The 17,180-nt window shown below is 34.9% G+C and overlaps 1 protein-coding gene across 3 annotated transcripts in view; it reads left to right on the forward strand.

Moving 5' to 3' along the window:
• LRRC49 (leucine rich repeat containing 49) overlaps nucleotides 1-17,180 on the forward strand; it is a 154,452-nt gene that overhangs the window by 127,209 nt on the left and 10,063 nt on the right. For all 3 annotated transcript variants that reach the window (XM_046009596.1, XM_046009597.1, XM_046009598.1), the window contains 3 exons: nucleotides 5,922-6,107; nucleotides 8,943-9,052; nucleotides 16,602-16,755. In XM_046009596.1, coding sequence (XP_045865552.1) covers nucleotides 5,922-6,107; nucleotides 8,943-9,052; nucleotides 16,602-16,755 — 450 coding nt within the window. The remainder of the gene's footprint in view (nucleotides 1-5,921; nucleotides 6,108-8,942; nucleotides 9,053-16,601; nucleotides 16,756-17,180) is intronic.

Raw genomic sequence — 17,180 nt, forward strand, 5'->3', positions numbered from 1 at the left:
CAAGGGATACCAGCTGATGTTTTCAGAAGAAACTTTGCAGGGCAGAAAGCATGATATGTTCAAAGTGCTGAAAGAAAAAGACCTGCAACCAAGAATAATCTATTCAGCAAGGCTATCATTCAGAATAGGAGAGATAAAGAAATTCCCAGACAAACAAAAATTTAAATGAATTCATGGCCACTAAAATAGCCTTACAAGAAATGTTAAAGGGGACTCTGACTGGAAAGGAAAGACTATAAGCAGGAGTAAGAAAAGCAGGAAGCACAAAAGCAGTAAAATTAAGTATATCCATAAAAATCTGTCAAAGACTCCAAAAAAAGGATGTATAGTATGACACAATATACCTAAAATGTGGAGGGGAGAGGAGTAAAATTTCAGTGCTTTTATAGTGGGTTCAAACTTAAGCAAACATCTACTTAATAGAGACTGAAATATGCATAAGATGTTATGTGTAACTCTAATGGCAATCACAAATCAAAAATCAGTAATAGATATGCAAAGAAAAAAAATAGAAAGAAATCCAAGTATATCACTAAAGAAAGTCAGCAAATCATGAGCAAAAAGAGCAAGAGAAGGAAGGAACAGGAGGAACTGCTAAAACATGACACATGCAACAAAATGCCAATTAGTACTACCTATCAATAATTACTTTGAATGGAAATGGACTGTGCTCCAAACAAAAGATACAGGGTGATGAAAGTGAGACCTGTCTATATGCTGCCTACAACAGACTCTTTTCACACCTAAAGACAGCTGCAGATTGAAAGTGAAGGGGTGGAAAAGCGTTTATCATGTGAATGAAAATGTAAAGAAAGCTAGGGTAGCAATACTTATATCAAACAAAATAGACATTAAAACAATGACTGTAACAAAAGTCAGAGATACTATATAATAATAAAGAGAAAAATCCAACAAGATGTAACAGTTGTAAATATTTATCACCCAACATGGGAGCACCCAAATACATAGAGCAACTAAAAACAAACATAAAGGAAGTAATCAATGGTAGTACAATAATAGTAGGGGACTTTAAAACCCCATTTGCATCAATGGATAGATCATCCAAATGGAAAATCGTCAAGGAAAAAGAGGCTTTGAAGGACACATTGGACCAGATGGATCTAACAGATATATTCAGAACATTTCATCCTAAACAGCAGAATACACATTCTTTTCAAGTGCAGAAAGAACATTCTCTGGAAGAGATCACATATTAAGCCACAAAACAAGTCTCAACAAATTCAGAAAGACTGAAGTCATACCATGCATCTTTTCTGGCCACAACACTGTGTAACTAGAAGTCAACCACAAGAAAAAATCAGGAAAGAACACAAATACATGAAGGTTAAATAACATGCTACTAAAAAATGAATGGGTCAACCAAGAAATCAAAGAGGAAAAAAGAAAATACACAGAGACAAATGAAAATGAAACACAGTGGTCCAAAATCTTTAGGAGGCAGTAAAGGCTGTTCTAAGAAGTTTAAAGCAGTACAGGCCTACCTCAGGAAGCAAGAGAAATCTCCAATAACCTGAGCTAGAAAAAGAACAAAACCCCAAAATGAATAGAAGGAAGGAAATAATAAAGATTAGAGCAAAGTTAAGTGAAATAGAAATAAAAAACAATAGAACAGATGAATGAAACCAGGAACTGGGTCTTTGAAGAAAACAACAAAATTAATAAATGTTTAGCCAGATTCATGAGAGAGAGAAAGTGAGAGGACTCAAAATCAGAAATGAAAGAGGAAAAAAAACAGCCGAAACCACAGAAAGAACAAAGGATTATAAGAGAATATTATAAAAAAATTATATGCCAGCAAACTGGATAACCTAGGAGTAATGTATAAATTCCTAGAAACATATAAACTACCAAAACTGAATCAGGAAGAAATAGAAAATTTGAACAGACTGATTACCAGCAGCAAAATTGAATCGGTAATCAAAACCTCCCAATAAACAAAAGTCCAGGATCAGACAGTTTCACAGGTGAATTCTACCAAACATTTAAAGACAAGTTAATACCTATTCTTCTCAAACTATTCCAAAAAATAGAAGAGGAAGGAAAGCTTCCAAATCCATCATATGAGGCAAGCATTACCCAGATACCAAAACCAGATGAAGATATACAAAAAAAGAGAGCTACAGACCAATATCTTTGATGAACATAGATGCAAAACTCATCAACAACAAAAGACTAGCAAACCAAATCCAACAATACATTTAAAAAAAAAAATCATTCACCATGATCAAGTGGGATTTAAGTCCAGGATTGCAAAGAAGATTCAGTATTCACAGATCAATCAACGTGATACATCACCTCAACAAGAGAGAAGATAAAAATCATAAGATCATTTCAATAGATGCAAATAAAGCATTTGACAAAATACAACATCCACTCATGATAAAAACCCTCAACAAAGTAGTTTTAGAGGGAACGTACCTCAACATAATAAAAGTCATATATGAAAACCCGCAGCTAATATCATACTCAGTGGTGAAAAACTGAGAGCTTTTCCCCTGAGGTCAGAAATGAGACCAGGATGTCCACTCTTGCCACTTTTATTCACGAATATTGGAAGGCCTAGCTACCACAATTAGACAAGAAAATAAAAGGCATCCATATTGGTAAGGAAGAAGTAAAATTTTAACTTTTTGCAGAAGATATGATACTATACATAGAAAACCCAACAGAGGGGTGCCTCTCTCAGTTGGTTAAGCAACTGCCTTTAGCTGAGGTCATGATTCCAGGGTCCTGAGCTCGAGCCCCACATCAGTCTCCCTGCTCAGCTGGGAGCCTGCTTCTCCCTTTCCCTCTGTCTGCTGCTTTGCCTACTTGTGCTCTCTATCTCTCTGTCAAATAAATAAATGAAATCTTAAAAAAAAAAAAAGAAAAGAAAACCCAACAGATTCCACCAGAAACTACTAGAACTGATAAATGAATTCAGTAATGTTGCAGGATACAAAATCAATATATAGAAATCCATTGCATTTCTATACACTAATAAGGAAGTAGCAAAGAAATTAAGAAAACAATCCTATTTACAATGGCATAAAAAATGATAGAATATCTAAGAATAAATTTAACCAAGGAGGTGAAAGACCTGTACTCTGAAAACTATAAAACATTCATGAAAGAAGTTGAAGATGACACAAAGAAATGGAAAGGTATTCTGTGCTCATGGACTGGAAGAAAAAATATTGTTAAAATGTCCATACTACCTAAAGCAATCTACAGATTTAATGCAATCCCTATCAAAACACTATCAGCATTTTTCACAGAGCTAGAACAAACAATCCTAAAATTTGCATGAAACCATTAAAAACAAATAGCTAAAGCGGTCTTGAAAAAGAAGAGTTGAAAAACTGGAGGTATCACAATCCCAGATTTCAAGATATACTACAAAGTTGTAGTAATCAAAACACTGTGGTATTGGCACATAAATCAATGGAATAGAATAACATAGAAATAGTTGATGTTTGGGGCGCCTGGGTGGCTCGGAGGATTAAGCCTCTGCCTTCGGCTCAGGTCATGATTCCAGGGTCCTGGGATCGAGCCCCACATCGGGCTCTCTGCTCCGCAGGGAGCCTGCTTCCTCCTCTTTCTCTGCCTGCCTCTCTGCCTACTTGTGATCTCTGTCAAATAAATAAATAAAATCTTTAAAAAAAATAGTTGATGTTTGACAAAGGAGGCAAGAATAGTCAATGAGAAAAAGACAGTCTTTTTAACAAATATTGTTGGAAAAACTAGATAGCTACATGCAAAAGAATGAAACTGGACCACTTTCTTAACACTATAAACAAGAATAAACTCAAAAATGGATTAATGACCTAAATGTGAGACCTGAAACCGCAAAAATCCTAGAAGAGAACAAAGGCAATAACTTGATTCACATTGGCTGAAGCAACTTCTTTCTAGATAGGTCTCCTTAGGCAAGGCAAAAATAAACTCCTGGGAATACATAAAAATAAAAAAACTTCTGCACAAAAAAGGAAACAATCAATGAAACTAAAAGGCAACCTACTGAATGGGAGAAGATATTTGCAAATGACATCCAGGAAAGGGTCAGTATCCAAAATGTATAAAGAATTTATACAACTGAACACCAGATACACAAATAACCTAATTAAAAAATGGGCAGAAGACATGAACAGACATTTCTCCAAAGACAAGCAGATGGCCAATAGACACATGAAAAGATGCTCAACATCACTCATCTGCAGGGAAATGCAATCAAAAACACAATGAGATATCACCTCACACCTGTCAGAACGGCTAAAATCAAAAAGACAAGAAACAAAGGTGTTGGCTAGGATGTGAGGAAAAGGAATGAAGGCCTGTGCACTGCTGGTGGGAATGCAAATTTGGAGCCACTGTGGGAAGAAGTATGGAGACTTCTCCAAAAATTAAAGATAGAACAACTCTACTATCTAGTAATTGCACTGCTAGGTATTTACTCAAAGAATATGAAGAGACTAATTTGAAAAGATATATGCTTTGCTATATTTATTGCAGCATTATTTATAATAGCCATACTATGGAAACAGTCCAAGTATCCATCCACAGATGAATGGATAAAGACGATGTCAGTCCACAGAAGAATGGGTGTGTGTGTGTGTGTGTGTGTGTGTGTGTTAAAAATGGCAAGATTTCTTTCTTTTTATGACTGCTAATACTCCACTGTGTGTATGTATATGTGATATATATCAGGATATATGTGATATATATAAAGGCAAAAGAAGACAAATCAAAAAAAGACTCTTAACTATAGAGAACAAACATGGCTACCAGAGAGGTGAAAGGGATTGTGAGTGCCCTTACTGTGATGAGCACTGAGTAATGTACAGAATTGTTGAATCACTGTATTGTACACCTCAAACTAATATAATACTGTATGTTAGCTATACTAGAATTGAATTTTTTTTTAAGGTTGAGAAATTAGCTTTTTTGAGTTTTTCCAATTAGCTGTTTTGGGTACTAATACATTACTTATCAGTACGTTATTTGCAGAAACTGTGAGTTCTCCCTTGAGTTTTTATTATTGTTATGTTTTTCTCTGTTAGCCAAGTGATTTCCTTCACCTGCCCTCTTGTAGTTCTTTTTCTTTTACCACCTTATCCTCACTAAAGAAGACAGATGGAAATGGAGACAGTATGTTCAGAAAAGAGCTTCCAGGGGCGCCTGGGTGGCTCAGTGGATTAAGCCGCTGCCTTCGGCTCAGGTCATGATCTCAGGGTCCTGGGATCGAGCCCCACATCGGGCTCTCTGCTCCGCAGGGAGCCTGCTTCCTCCTCTCTCTCTGCCTGCCTCTCTGCCTACTTGTGATCTCTCTTTCTGTCAAATGAATAAATAAAATCTTTAAAAAAAAAAAAAAGAGCTTCCAGTTACACAGAAAACACTTACAGTAACATTTCAGTTTTAGTGATTTTCTTGTCCCATGGCCAGTTTAACTAGCCTGAATAGTAATTGGCAAGATACAGGTAATAACAACTAATCGGTTCTTCTCAGAACCATCGTGAGCCCTGTATTCATAAAGTTCAAAGTTTTATTTCTAATCTTTCCTTTGTAGATTCAATTTCAGTATAAAGCATGTAAAATCATCGTAATGCCTGAAAGTCTGAATTATTGTATATTTATTTAAGTTTGAGGAGCTTAGTTTGCTAGTAAATGGGAGACATCCTTTGCAGATGGGGAATCACTTTGAATTCAATACTGGGTGGATTAATGGATTTCATCAGTGATGTATCAGATGGACTAAAATTAAGTAAATTTGGTAGATGCAGTTGGTTTAATATAATTGAAAACATACTAGTTAAACCTAAAGTTTACAGACTTCTTGGGGAATGGTCACTGAAGCTTTAATGTTAATATTTTAAGATGGTTAGATTCAATGTTCAGCTCTCTTTTGTGTTTTATTGTTGCAGCACCTTAAATTCAAGGAAACAAATCTTGTCATGCTGCAGCAGTTTAATGCCCTAGCTCAACTGCGCCGTGTCGACCAGTTGACAATTGATCCGCAAGGAAATCCAGTTGTCAATTTCACACTCTGGAAATACTATGTACTGTTTAGGCTGAGCCATTTTAGTATGCAGAAAATAAACGGAACAGAGGTAAGCTAAATATAAGCTAGCTGTAAAATCAAAATATTCCTTTTTAGGAGAAGTAGTCATAATAATGGTCAGGAAATTCAGTAATCATGAAAGAACTTTTGAGAGATATGGATTTTCCCCAAATCTTGACATTTACAATGTTAAAAAGCTAAAGATCAATCAAAAAACTTCTAAAGCACTAAAGGGACTTTAAAAATAACAGCCAAATCATGGTGAATAGCAAATGCTTTTGCTGTTCTTTGTAAACATTCAGAAAAGTAAAATGTTGGTAGGATGACAGTTCAGAAAAAAAAAAAGAACACCTATGTAGGAACTATGATCTTAGTATTCTTCAAAGTGTTTTGCAAACTGCCAGACACATGAGAAGGATGGGGAAGTAGTACGCAAAGTTCAGTTGATAAAGGTCATGGTAGAGGGAGGAATAAAGTGAGAAAAAATAAAGAATGTATGCAGGGAAAGAAGAATAATTTTAAAAGAAAAGATGAGAAGGAGAAATAAGGAAGAAAGGCAAAAGAAGAGAAAGTAAAAATGAGAAAAAAAGGAAGTAAAACAAACATATGTAAGTGTCTGGACTGCTTTGTTAATAGTTTGTAACAGCTGCTTGTGAATTACCTGCTCTGTATAACTCAGGGCTGGAATATTATTAGTGAGAGGTTATTTTTCAGATTGATTTTGCTAAGCTTGTCACAGGAATAATTTTCCTGCTATCCAAAGACCATGTTCTCTAAATACTATTTTGGAAGAAAAGAGAGAAACTATACTTCCTCTCCTGTGGAATTCCTGCACTGAATTTAAAAATCCTCCAAAGAAAAAAGTTCTCTAATATGCTGTTAATATTATTACAATTATCTCTTAAAATTCAGAAAACCTTCTTATTGTAAAATGAGCTATAATCAAATTTGCCACCATGATAATAGCAACTGTATTTCCCTGCAGCTGATGCTCTACAAGTACCTCTGGCCTAGCATTCTAACAATCTCGTAGAGTGTTAAGAGACTGGAGATCTCCAAGTCAGTGTACAAGTGAAATTAGCATCAACCATGGTAGGCTCATGAGTCAAAAATGTGGGACAAATCTGGAACCTTCAGACTACTAATTTCTCCAGCTAGTTCCCAAGAGATTTGTTTCAGTCTTGTGTACTCTTGTGTATTCTCTTGGTACTTCCCAGAGAGGTTGTGAGTCATTGATCAGACCTAATAATTAGTCCCAAAGCTTTCCAAAGCTACCTTGGTCTGGAAGTAGAATAGTGATTTTGACTATGGGTAAGTATTCTCCTTCATTAATGGCCAAACTGTTGACCTCATTAACCTAAGTAGTATATTTACCCAGACATGGATCACTACTAGAGATGTACTAATTATGATAGAACCTTGAAATAGGAGGAATGGTGCAGTATAATTACATAAATAAAGAAGAATTATAAAGAACCAATATAACTTCTTCTAATTTAAAATATCAATATATCAAATATCAAATATCAATATAACTTCTTCTGATTTAAAATTTCCTAAAATGTCAATGCCCAGGATATTTGACCCTTTATTAACAATCTAAAATAAAGCTGCTTATCTCAACCTTGACAATATGGAGTAATATTATACTATATATCTACATCTCTTTGTGTATGAGAGAGAATAATATCACTTGCGGAAGAATTAAATTTGAATTGTGCGCATCAAGAAGAAAAGATGGAGTAGTGGCCTGCAGTGGCCACTAGGTGACTATGTTAGATCAAGTAACTTAATTGTCAGCAGAAGGAAAGATCTGAGCAAACAGCAGCTTCCTTAACTCTGAAGGTCTTAGGAAAAGTGTGAGACTATACTGAGTCATGTGTGTAAGATGCTTGGGAATTGTGGGTTTATTTTTCGGAGCAGGCCTGTAAAATGTATTGCAGCTAGCATTAGTGAATGTTTTTAAGTTCCAACATTTGACTATACCAGGGTTTCTCCACCTCGGCTCTGTTGACATTTGGGGCCAGGTAGTCCTTTGTTGTGGGGGCTGTCCTGTGCAATGAGGGTGTTTAGCAGCACCCCTGGCTTCAACCCACTAGTTTCTAGTAGCTCCCCTCTGCCAACTGTCATAATCAAAAATGTTTCCAGACATTGGTCAGATGTTCCCTAGTGGCCAAAATGGCCCCTGCTTAGGAACTACAGATTATGTAGACAAATGAATAGTATTCAAAATGCAAGGACAAGCAACCACATCTTATATTAAAGAAAATAGGCACAGATATTAATCCAAACCCCACTTTTAGCTTTTAGTACCTTCTTGGTTAACATGAGGATAAGCCCTCACAAAGAATACCTGTGACCGTTGTTCCTTGTGGAGAGCAAGGTAGACATAATTTTAGAATGAACAGGAGTATCCTTGCTTATCTCATGTTTCATCTCTCAGAAAGGGACAGTGTTATTCTTATAGAATCAAGGTATGAACAAGATCTTGGCTTACCTTTGACACATGATTACAGTGAATCTATTCCATTGACACTTGAGAATTTTCCCCCTAAATCATTCTACTCCAAGAAACTGTAGGATTTTTGAAAAAAATTCATTAAGAATTTAAGTTGCCTCAAGTATAATTCTCAGGGAACATTGCTTTGAGTCAGAGTGAACTCGTCACCTCAGTCATCCTCCATCACTAGAAGCCACATTTGTACATCTTCATTTCAATTAAGTTCGGGAAGAAAGAGATGTCAATCAGAACTCTCTCTTGCAGCCCAGGAGAAGGTACTTCCCCGGGCTAAAAGAAAATACTTAGAAATTTCTTTGTAATTGTGTTAATTGTATCAAGCTAGAGACAGTGTCATTGTGACCCCTCTCCATTGTATCTCTTCAGGTGACACAGAATGATATGATAATGGCTGAAAGGCTCTTTGGAATCCTAGCACATGTCGCATCTTCTGAGTTACCCCAGTACCGTCTGATTTCAATTCTGGGTGATGTCAGGTAATCTTTAATTTCTATCATTTTTATGAAATTTCTGTTGCACTAGAAAAGAATTTACAATTACAAATTTGTAATTTGTACCCCCAAAAATGGATATCTGTGTGCTACCTCTACCTCCCAATTGGCTCAGTTCTGATTTCAGATCTTACCCAAGTGTGTCTGATTGGTAGACTCTAAATCCCATAAAAAACCCTATGGAATCACTTGAGAAAAAAGTACTGAAGGAGGGACTGCTACAAAATGAACAGTGAGTGCGACAAAGAAGAAGCATTGAATTTAAAAACTGATGGTGTGGAGCTAAGTAACAATTAGAGGGAAAAATGAAACAAGATGAAACCAGAGAGGGAGACAAACCATAAGAGACTCTTGATCTTAGAAACCCAATTGAGGGTTGCTGGTGTGAAGGGGAGTGGGAGGAATGGGATGGCTGGGTGATGGACATTGGGGAGGGTACGTGCTATGGTGAGTGCTGTAAATTGTGTAAGTCTGATAAATCACAGACCTGTACCCCTGAAAAAAATAATACATTATATGTTAATTTTTAAAATATTCTCATAATTAAGGAATTAAAAATTAAAATAATAAAAAATAAAATGTGAATCTAAAAATTATACTTATCAAAAATATTAATGCATAAGGAAAAATTTAGTGACCCAAAAATAAAAATTCCAGAAATTCCTAAGGGAAAGGAAGTTAAAATTTCCGAAGTTTTTCCCCCCCGACTTAGGAGTAATAATAGTTACTAATTAGGACCAAAAGTTAATGAAAAAAAATATTTTTAACTGTGTATATTTAAATTTTAAGGGCTACCAGTAGGAAGAAAGCTAGAAGTACAGATTCTAAACCACTAAAAAGAAAAAAGTTCAACAAAAGCCTGGAAGAGAAGAAAAAAGAAAAATAAACATGTTAGTTATAATAAATATTAATGAATGGAATTCTCCTATTAATAGATAGTGGCTATCAGGGTTAAAATTGAGTTACATGTTGTCTTTGAGACATACTTCTGAAGAAAGCAATATATAAAGTTTGAAAATAAAGGGATGAAACTATATAACAGGGAAATGCCAACAACAGCAACAAACAAATCTGGAAATATTAGTATTAGTGATAATAGAATTGATGACCAAAAGCTACAATCTGCCAAAGAATATCATAATTATGAAACTTAATGTAACTAAGATCCTAAATATATCAACAAGTACAAGTATACATTGACAAATTCACAGTTATTGTGATAGATATTAATCTAATCAGTAGATCAAATAAACAAAAAGAGAGAAATATGGAGGATTTGAATAACACAGTTAATGCATTTTGTCAAATAAATGGATTTATAATTTTATTCCCAGACTCTTATTCCCAATTTGAAACAAATTCTATTCAAACACCTATGAAATATCTACAAAAATTGGACATATATTAAACTCAAAGAAAAACTCCATGGTTCCCAAAAAACATACTTGAACAGATCACTTTCTCTAGTCATATCATAAAATTAGAAAGTAATGAGCCAAAATTTTACCCAGTTGAAATAGGAAACACAAAGAAACAGGAGAACCAGTTTCTCAGAAAACAAAATACAAGTGCCTTTAAACTTAAAAAAAGATGTTTAACTTCAAAGTCATAGACAAGAAGATGGAGTCAAGAAATTTGTAAAGCTAAAGCAACTTTTAAAGAAATAAAAAAGAATAGTTGACTAGTAAAAGCAAAAATAGACTCTTAGAAACAATAAGTTTCTAAGGAAAATCCAAGAATTCAAGTATTATATTGTTTTTATAGCTAATCAGAATATATAACAAGGAAACCAGATACTATATTAGCGTACAAAAATAATTGGCATTTCTTCATTAAAATAATAAATTCTTAAAAATAGTATTAGAAAAGTATCTCACTTATCAAGGCAATAAAAATAATAAAACATCAGGAAATCCATCTGATACAAAGTAACTATGAAGTAAACAGTGAAATTAGGAATTTAAAAAAGGTCTAAAAATGGAAAGATGTGCATTGTTAATGAATTCTGAGGCTTAATAAAAATGTCAATTTATTTTTTTAAGATTTTATTTATTTATTTGACAGAGAAGACAGTGAGAGAGGTAACACAAGAAGGGGGAGTGGGAGAGGGAGAAGCAGGCTTCCCGCCAAGCAATCAATGCAGGACTTGATCCCAGGACTCTGGGATCATGACCTGAGCTGAAGGCAGACACTCAACAACTGAGCCACCCAACCACCCGCCCCTGAAAATGTCAATTTATTTTAATTAAATCATGTAATTATTGACTTTCTAATCAACAACCCCAGTATGGTATCTCAGTAAACTGAACAAGATGATTTTTGTATCCTAGGAAGGCACTCATCACCTCAAATTTATAAAATCATTCTACTATATTTTCTAATACTTTCTTAGTTTTGACACATTTAGCTCACAAAAATATAAAACTTTTGTATGATAAAAGACATCATAAAGTCAAAAGACATGAACAGAGAGGGAGAATGTATTTGCAACACATTTAACAGATTTAAGAAGTCCTACAAATTTAGTAAGAAAAAGACAATCAACATGAAAGTAAAAGCAAAGGATATAAAGACTTTACACACACACACACAAAGGCCAAATATTGTAAGAAAAGATCCAACTCACTTGTAAAAGAGAAGTAAAAATTAAGTTAAAACAATAAGTTTCATTTTCGCTAATGGGATCGACTAAAAAATTTAAGAACTAATAATAATAGGGGTTTATTACTGTTTAGAGAAATATATACTCTACACTATTGGTGGAAGACTTAATGCAGACTTGTGAAGGAAGTAGTTTAGCAATATCTGCCATATTTTTGGACCCAGAAGTTCTAGTACTGGGAATATAGCCTATTGAAATGCACATACGTGGGCACAGAAAACTTAGGTCTAGACTGTGATTATTGTTTGTAGTAACCCAACTTCAGAAAGTAATTAAATGCCTAACAATAGGGAAAGTTAAGTAAATAATGGTACTTCTAAACTATAAATGTAGTATCTATATGATACTATGTACATTACAGTCATTTTAAAACTATAGAAAAAGAAGAAAAAGGAAAAAAAGATTAAAGTAGATTTTCTGTTCTGATCTGAAATGATCCAGAGACAGTTTATTAAATAAAATAATAATTATTTTATATTATGACCTGATGTTATTTTTAAAAGCAACAAAATTAGTGTTTTTGTGTAAATATGGAGACATAGAAAGGGAGCTAAAAAGATGAACACACCTGGTAGGATGTGGATGTTAGTAGTGGTGGTTGAGTGATTAAAGAGTGGTTTTCAAGTTTTACTCTGTGTATGTTTGTACAATTTGAAAGTTCTTATTGAGAATGCATTGGACTTCTCTGATAATGGTGCGTTAGGCTGTTTTGATAATTCCTTGCAATAAAAACAACTAAAAATTTGGATAAAATAAAAAACGAAAACAACATAAAAGTACAGAAGTACTAGGCCAAGATCTATGGAAAGAACCTTAAACTGTGTTTAACCTAGAGACATTTTAGGGAAACTTAAATTTTGCTTTTGTTAGCTGCAAAGAGGGAAGGCTATAAATCAAAGCCTAGGACCCCCTCTAAAATATGCATATAAGTTGAGATCTTCCCAAAATTAAGCTAGAATCCCTATGGCTATACCACCAAGATGGTGTCAGAAATAAACCTCCCTTTCATCTCACCTGGAATTACCAAGGAAAGTTGTCTTAGTATGAGCAAAAAAGGGGCAAAGTTATTTCTAAGAAGTGTAACTGAAAGCCAATCCTCATATAGATTTGCAGCCTGAATTCATAATATGTAGATAGTTTAAAATAATGTCAAAGTTTAAATGTTACTCAGTCTAGATACCTGGCAAAATCTTAGAAAAAAAAGAACGAAGATAAAATAAAGACACTTTAAAACAAAATAATAAAAAACAAAAGCTAAGAGTTTCCCACCAGTATTCCTGCACTAAAAGAAATGATAATACCTGTAATTAAGCAGAAGGAAAGTGACCCCCAAAAGATGATCTGAGTTGCAAGAAGACCTAAATAAAGAGCAAGAAGGGGCGCCTGGGTGGCTCAGTCCTTAAGTGTCTGCCTTCAGCTCAGGTCATGATTCCAGGGTCCTGGGATCGAGCCCTGCATCAGACTCCCTGCTCGGTGTGAAACCTGCTTCTCCCTCTCCCACTCTCCCTTCTTGTGTTCCTTCTCTCGCTGTCTCTCTGTCAAATAAATAAAATCTTTTTTTAAAAAAAAAAGCAAGAAAAATACCAAATTTGTGGGATAAAGCCAAATGAACACTGACTGTATAAAGCAACAATAATTATGTGTTGTGGGTTTTAAAATATATAGAATTAGCATACACTATAACAGTGTAGTGTAGGAGGTATTCTAGATCCTCGTATTATCTAGGAAGGAGCTACAGTAATTAACCTGAGATGTTAGTAAGTTAGAGTGCATATTCTCATTTCTATGGTAACCAAAGAATAAGGAGTGTACAGCTTCTAAACTTATAAGGTGGAAGAGGGGAGAAATGGAAAAGAAGAGAAAGAGAAAAGAAACATAGAACATGTGGGACAAATTGAAAGAAAAGAAAATGTCAGATTTAACCTAAATATGACTATATCAGCAATTCCAATTGTACCAAAAGTCAATGGCTTAGAACAAGAGTCATTTTCTCCCCTGAGTCTGCAGGTCCGCTGGATGGCCGTACCTTCAGCTGGGGTTCTCATGCATCTGGGGCCGCCTGTGGGTTGGGTAGGTAGCTGTGCTGATCTAGCCAGGGCTCTCACTTATTTGGGGGTTGGCCAGCTATAAACTGCTCGCAGGCAGCCTTAGGGCAAGTTGTCTTTGCTCCACATGGTCTCTCATGCTCCACAAGTCTGCCAGGGCTTGTTTTCATGGGAGAGGCAGGGTTTAAAGAGAGAAAAACATGCAAGGACTCCTGAGGCCTTGCCTGAGAACTGATACTGTCACGGAGGTAGTCCGCTCAGCTGCAGAATCACATTGTAAAGGGCATGAATTCAAGGGAGCTCATAATTATGGCCATCAGTGTTATCAGTGATAAAATGCAAATGTGCTAATTGTTCTGGTTAAAAGCCAAAGATTGTCAGATTGAGTAAAAAAATGAAGTTCTGTTATATGTTGTTTACAAGGGACACATCTGAACATAAGGTTACATAAAGTTAAAAAGTAAAAAAGTGAGAATAGGTAACAACATCAATACTAACTAAAATAAAAACCAGAGTAACCACTGAGGACTAAAAGACTAAGGTTAGAAGCAATACTAGAAATAAAGAGGATCATTTCAAAATGATAAAAAGTTCAGTTCATCAGAAATGTTCAGATAAATTTGCTGATTTAATTTATATGCACCTATTAGCATAGCCTTAAAAACCTGTAAAACAAAAATTGACATTACTACAACTCCACAATTACAGTGGGAAGTTTTACTATATTTTTGAGTAATTTAAAAAGGCTATAAAATACTTGAACAACGTGATTAACATATTTGATTTAATGGACATTCGGAGAACATTGCCCCCAATAACTGTAGAGCACATGTTCTTTACAAGCATGCATGGAAATTTGTAAAAATTGACCAAATGCTATCCATAAGGCAATTGTCAACAGATTCCAAAGGATTTACATAGCCCATGTTTTCTGTTCAAAATTCAGTTAAGCTTTAACTCAATTATTCAGTATTAATCAAGAAATCTGCATCTGTCTGGAAATCAGAATACACATTTCTAAATAACCTACAGGTTAAAAGACAGTTTTATAATGGGAATTACCTTGAACTGAAATAATAGCAAAAATACCACATTTCAAAACTTGTAGAATCAAATTATATGATGTTAAATGAAAACATTTTAGCCTTTGAAATGCATCAGTTAGAGAAGAATAAAGGCTGAAAATGAATGGAGCTAAACATTTATCTAAAGAACTTAGGAGTCAGTGCCCGGCTAGCTCAGTCAGTAGAGCATGAGACTCTTAAAGAAGTTAGGGAAAGAAAATAAAGAAGTTAGAAAGAAAAAAAAATAATAATAATCCTGAAGGAAGCTAAAAGAATTAATGATGTTAAAAACAGAATAATGAGGGGCGCCTAGGTGTCTCAGTCTGTTGGGTATTGGACTCTTGGTTTTGGCTCTGGTCATGGGCTCAGGTTCCTGAGATTGAGCCTCACATTGGACTCCACTCAGCGGGGAGTCTGCTTGAGGATTCTCTTCCCCCTCCCCCACCTCTTTCCCCACTTGCCAGCACACTCACTCTCTCAAATACATAAATAAATCTTAAGAAAAAATAAAAACAGAATTAATGAAAAATTGATTATTTGAAAAGACATGTAAGTGGTAGAAAAACTACATATGCATTGCTTTGATAATTAAAAAGTCAATAAAGAAAATGCAGGTAAAGATCTGTACATTACTCACTTTCTTCTTATAAAAGTGAGAAAATGATACAACTAAATATCCAAAACAAGGGCCTGATTAGGTAAACTGATTAACATCACAGCTGAATTTTATTCATTCGTTAAGTTTTAAAGACGTAGAAAAATACTTATTATATATAGCATTGAGTGAAAATAAGTGTACAAAATTGGATGGTTAGTATGATCTTAACTTTTTACAAAAATTCATAGAAAAAGCCTATAAAAACATGTTGAATGTGAACAATGTTATAGATTTATACAGATTTATGATCTGTAGATTTATGGGTGATTTTTATTTCTTTATACTTTTCAAAATGTGTACTTCTTAAAATTTCTAAAATTGCTGCTTTTAAATTGGAAAGGGAAAAAATTTTTAAAGAGCTATTCCTCTTCTCTTCCCAGTCTTTAGTTCAGTTTACAGTAAAGTAGTAATACCCCTTCACTTAGAGACACCCTAAGTCTGGTGGAAACCAGAAATCAACTTTCATGGGAGTTGAGTTGCAGTTCTCTGTCTAGGCTTATGGGTATGCCAGTGATGCTCCGAGCATTGTTTATGTTCCTCATAATCAAATGAAGTTTCCAGTTTCATTATTTACCTCCTACTAGGATCTTGCCCCAGTATGCTAACACTTGGAGGTTCTTGTGTTTTGCTTATTTTGGTTTTGCTAAAGTTAAACCAGTATCCTATTCCATTTTCTGTCTGTGAGTAATACTACTGAGCTGCATATTGGAATTACGGACTATTTGTATGATTTATAAGAGGTAGTATATGCTTTACGAAAGATAATGACTTAGAAAGTTTGGCCTACTACATCTTTAATTGGGTTGTTTTGTGCTCTGTGATGATTTAAATTTGATATTGATTTCTTTAAGGTAGAGTTTCTTCATTTTAGAAATGGTTGAGATGTTTATGTTGATGATTGGTAGTTATGAAACAAAAGAATTTGGGCTGTCTAGCTTAATTAGTAGAAAGATTGGGGTATTGAACTGAGTTCAAATGAATAACTCAAACTCATGAAGCAGACATTCCAAAGAGCATATGTTTCCCTTGAAAACAAACAAAAAGTAGACATATTTTAATAAATCTCATTGGTAACTCTCTTCATCCCTTGACTGTCTTTCTACAGAAAGAAGCAATTCCGGTATCTGCTAGAAACCAAAGGAAAAAAACCTGGTCTTGTCAATGAAGAAAACAGTGATAGCAAAAGACTTGTAGGAGAAAACACAAACCGTGCTACGCTAAATTATACCACGAGAGACTTTTATAACGAAAGGCTAGAGGTAAAACCACTATCAGTCTTTGGCATCTGGTGCCTGGATGTCTCCCACCTGGCATGGGACTTGGCAGTGGTACATTCTCCCTTTACTCAGTGAAGATAACTTGTTTGTGTCCTGTCCTAACTAGCCAGCCTTATGTTAGGTACAGCTGAAGACAGTAAGCACCATGACGTTAGGAAGAAGTAGAGTCCATAGTTCCAATATCTTTATTTCAGCAGAAAAAAATAATGTTTCAAAGAAATCTGTACCAAAAATTTAGACCGAAGTGGACCAAGGGTTCTGATATGTCTGAATTAAGACAAGAGATACAGGCTTGCTGTGAGTACTTAACTGGCCCATGTCAGGTTGTGTCCTTGATGTTCTCACTCACTGCTTTCATTCTCCTACGGCATTACTTTCTGCATCCTTAATCATGGGGTATCATTTTA

The sequence above is a fragment of the Meles meles genome, chromosome 6, assembly GCF_922984935.1.
Source record: "Meles meles chromosome 6, mMelMel3.1 paternal haplotype, whole genome shotgun sequence".
NCBI classification, from domain to species: domain Eukaryota; kingdom Metazoa; phylum Chordata; class Mammalia; order Carnivora; family Mustelidae; genus Meles; species Meles meles.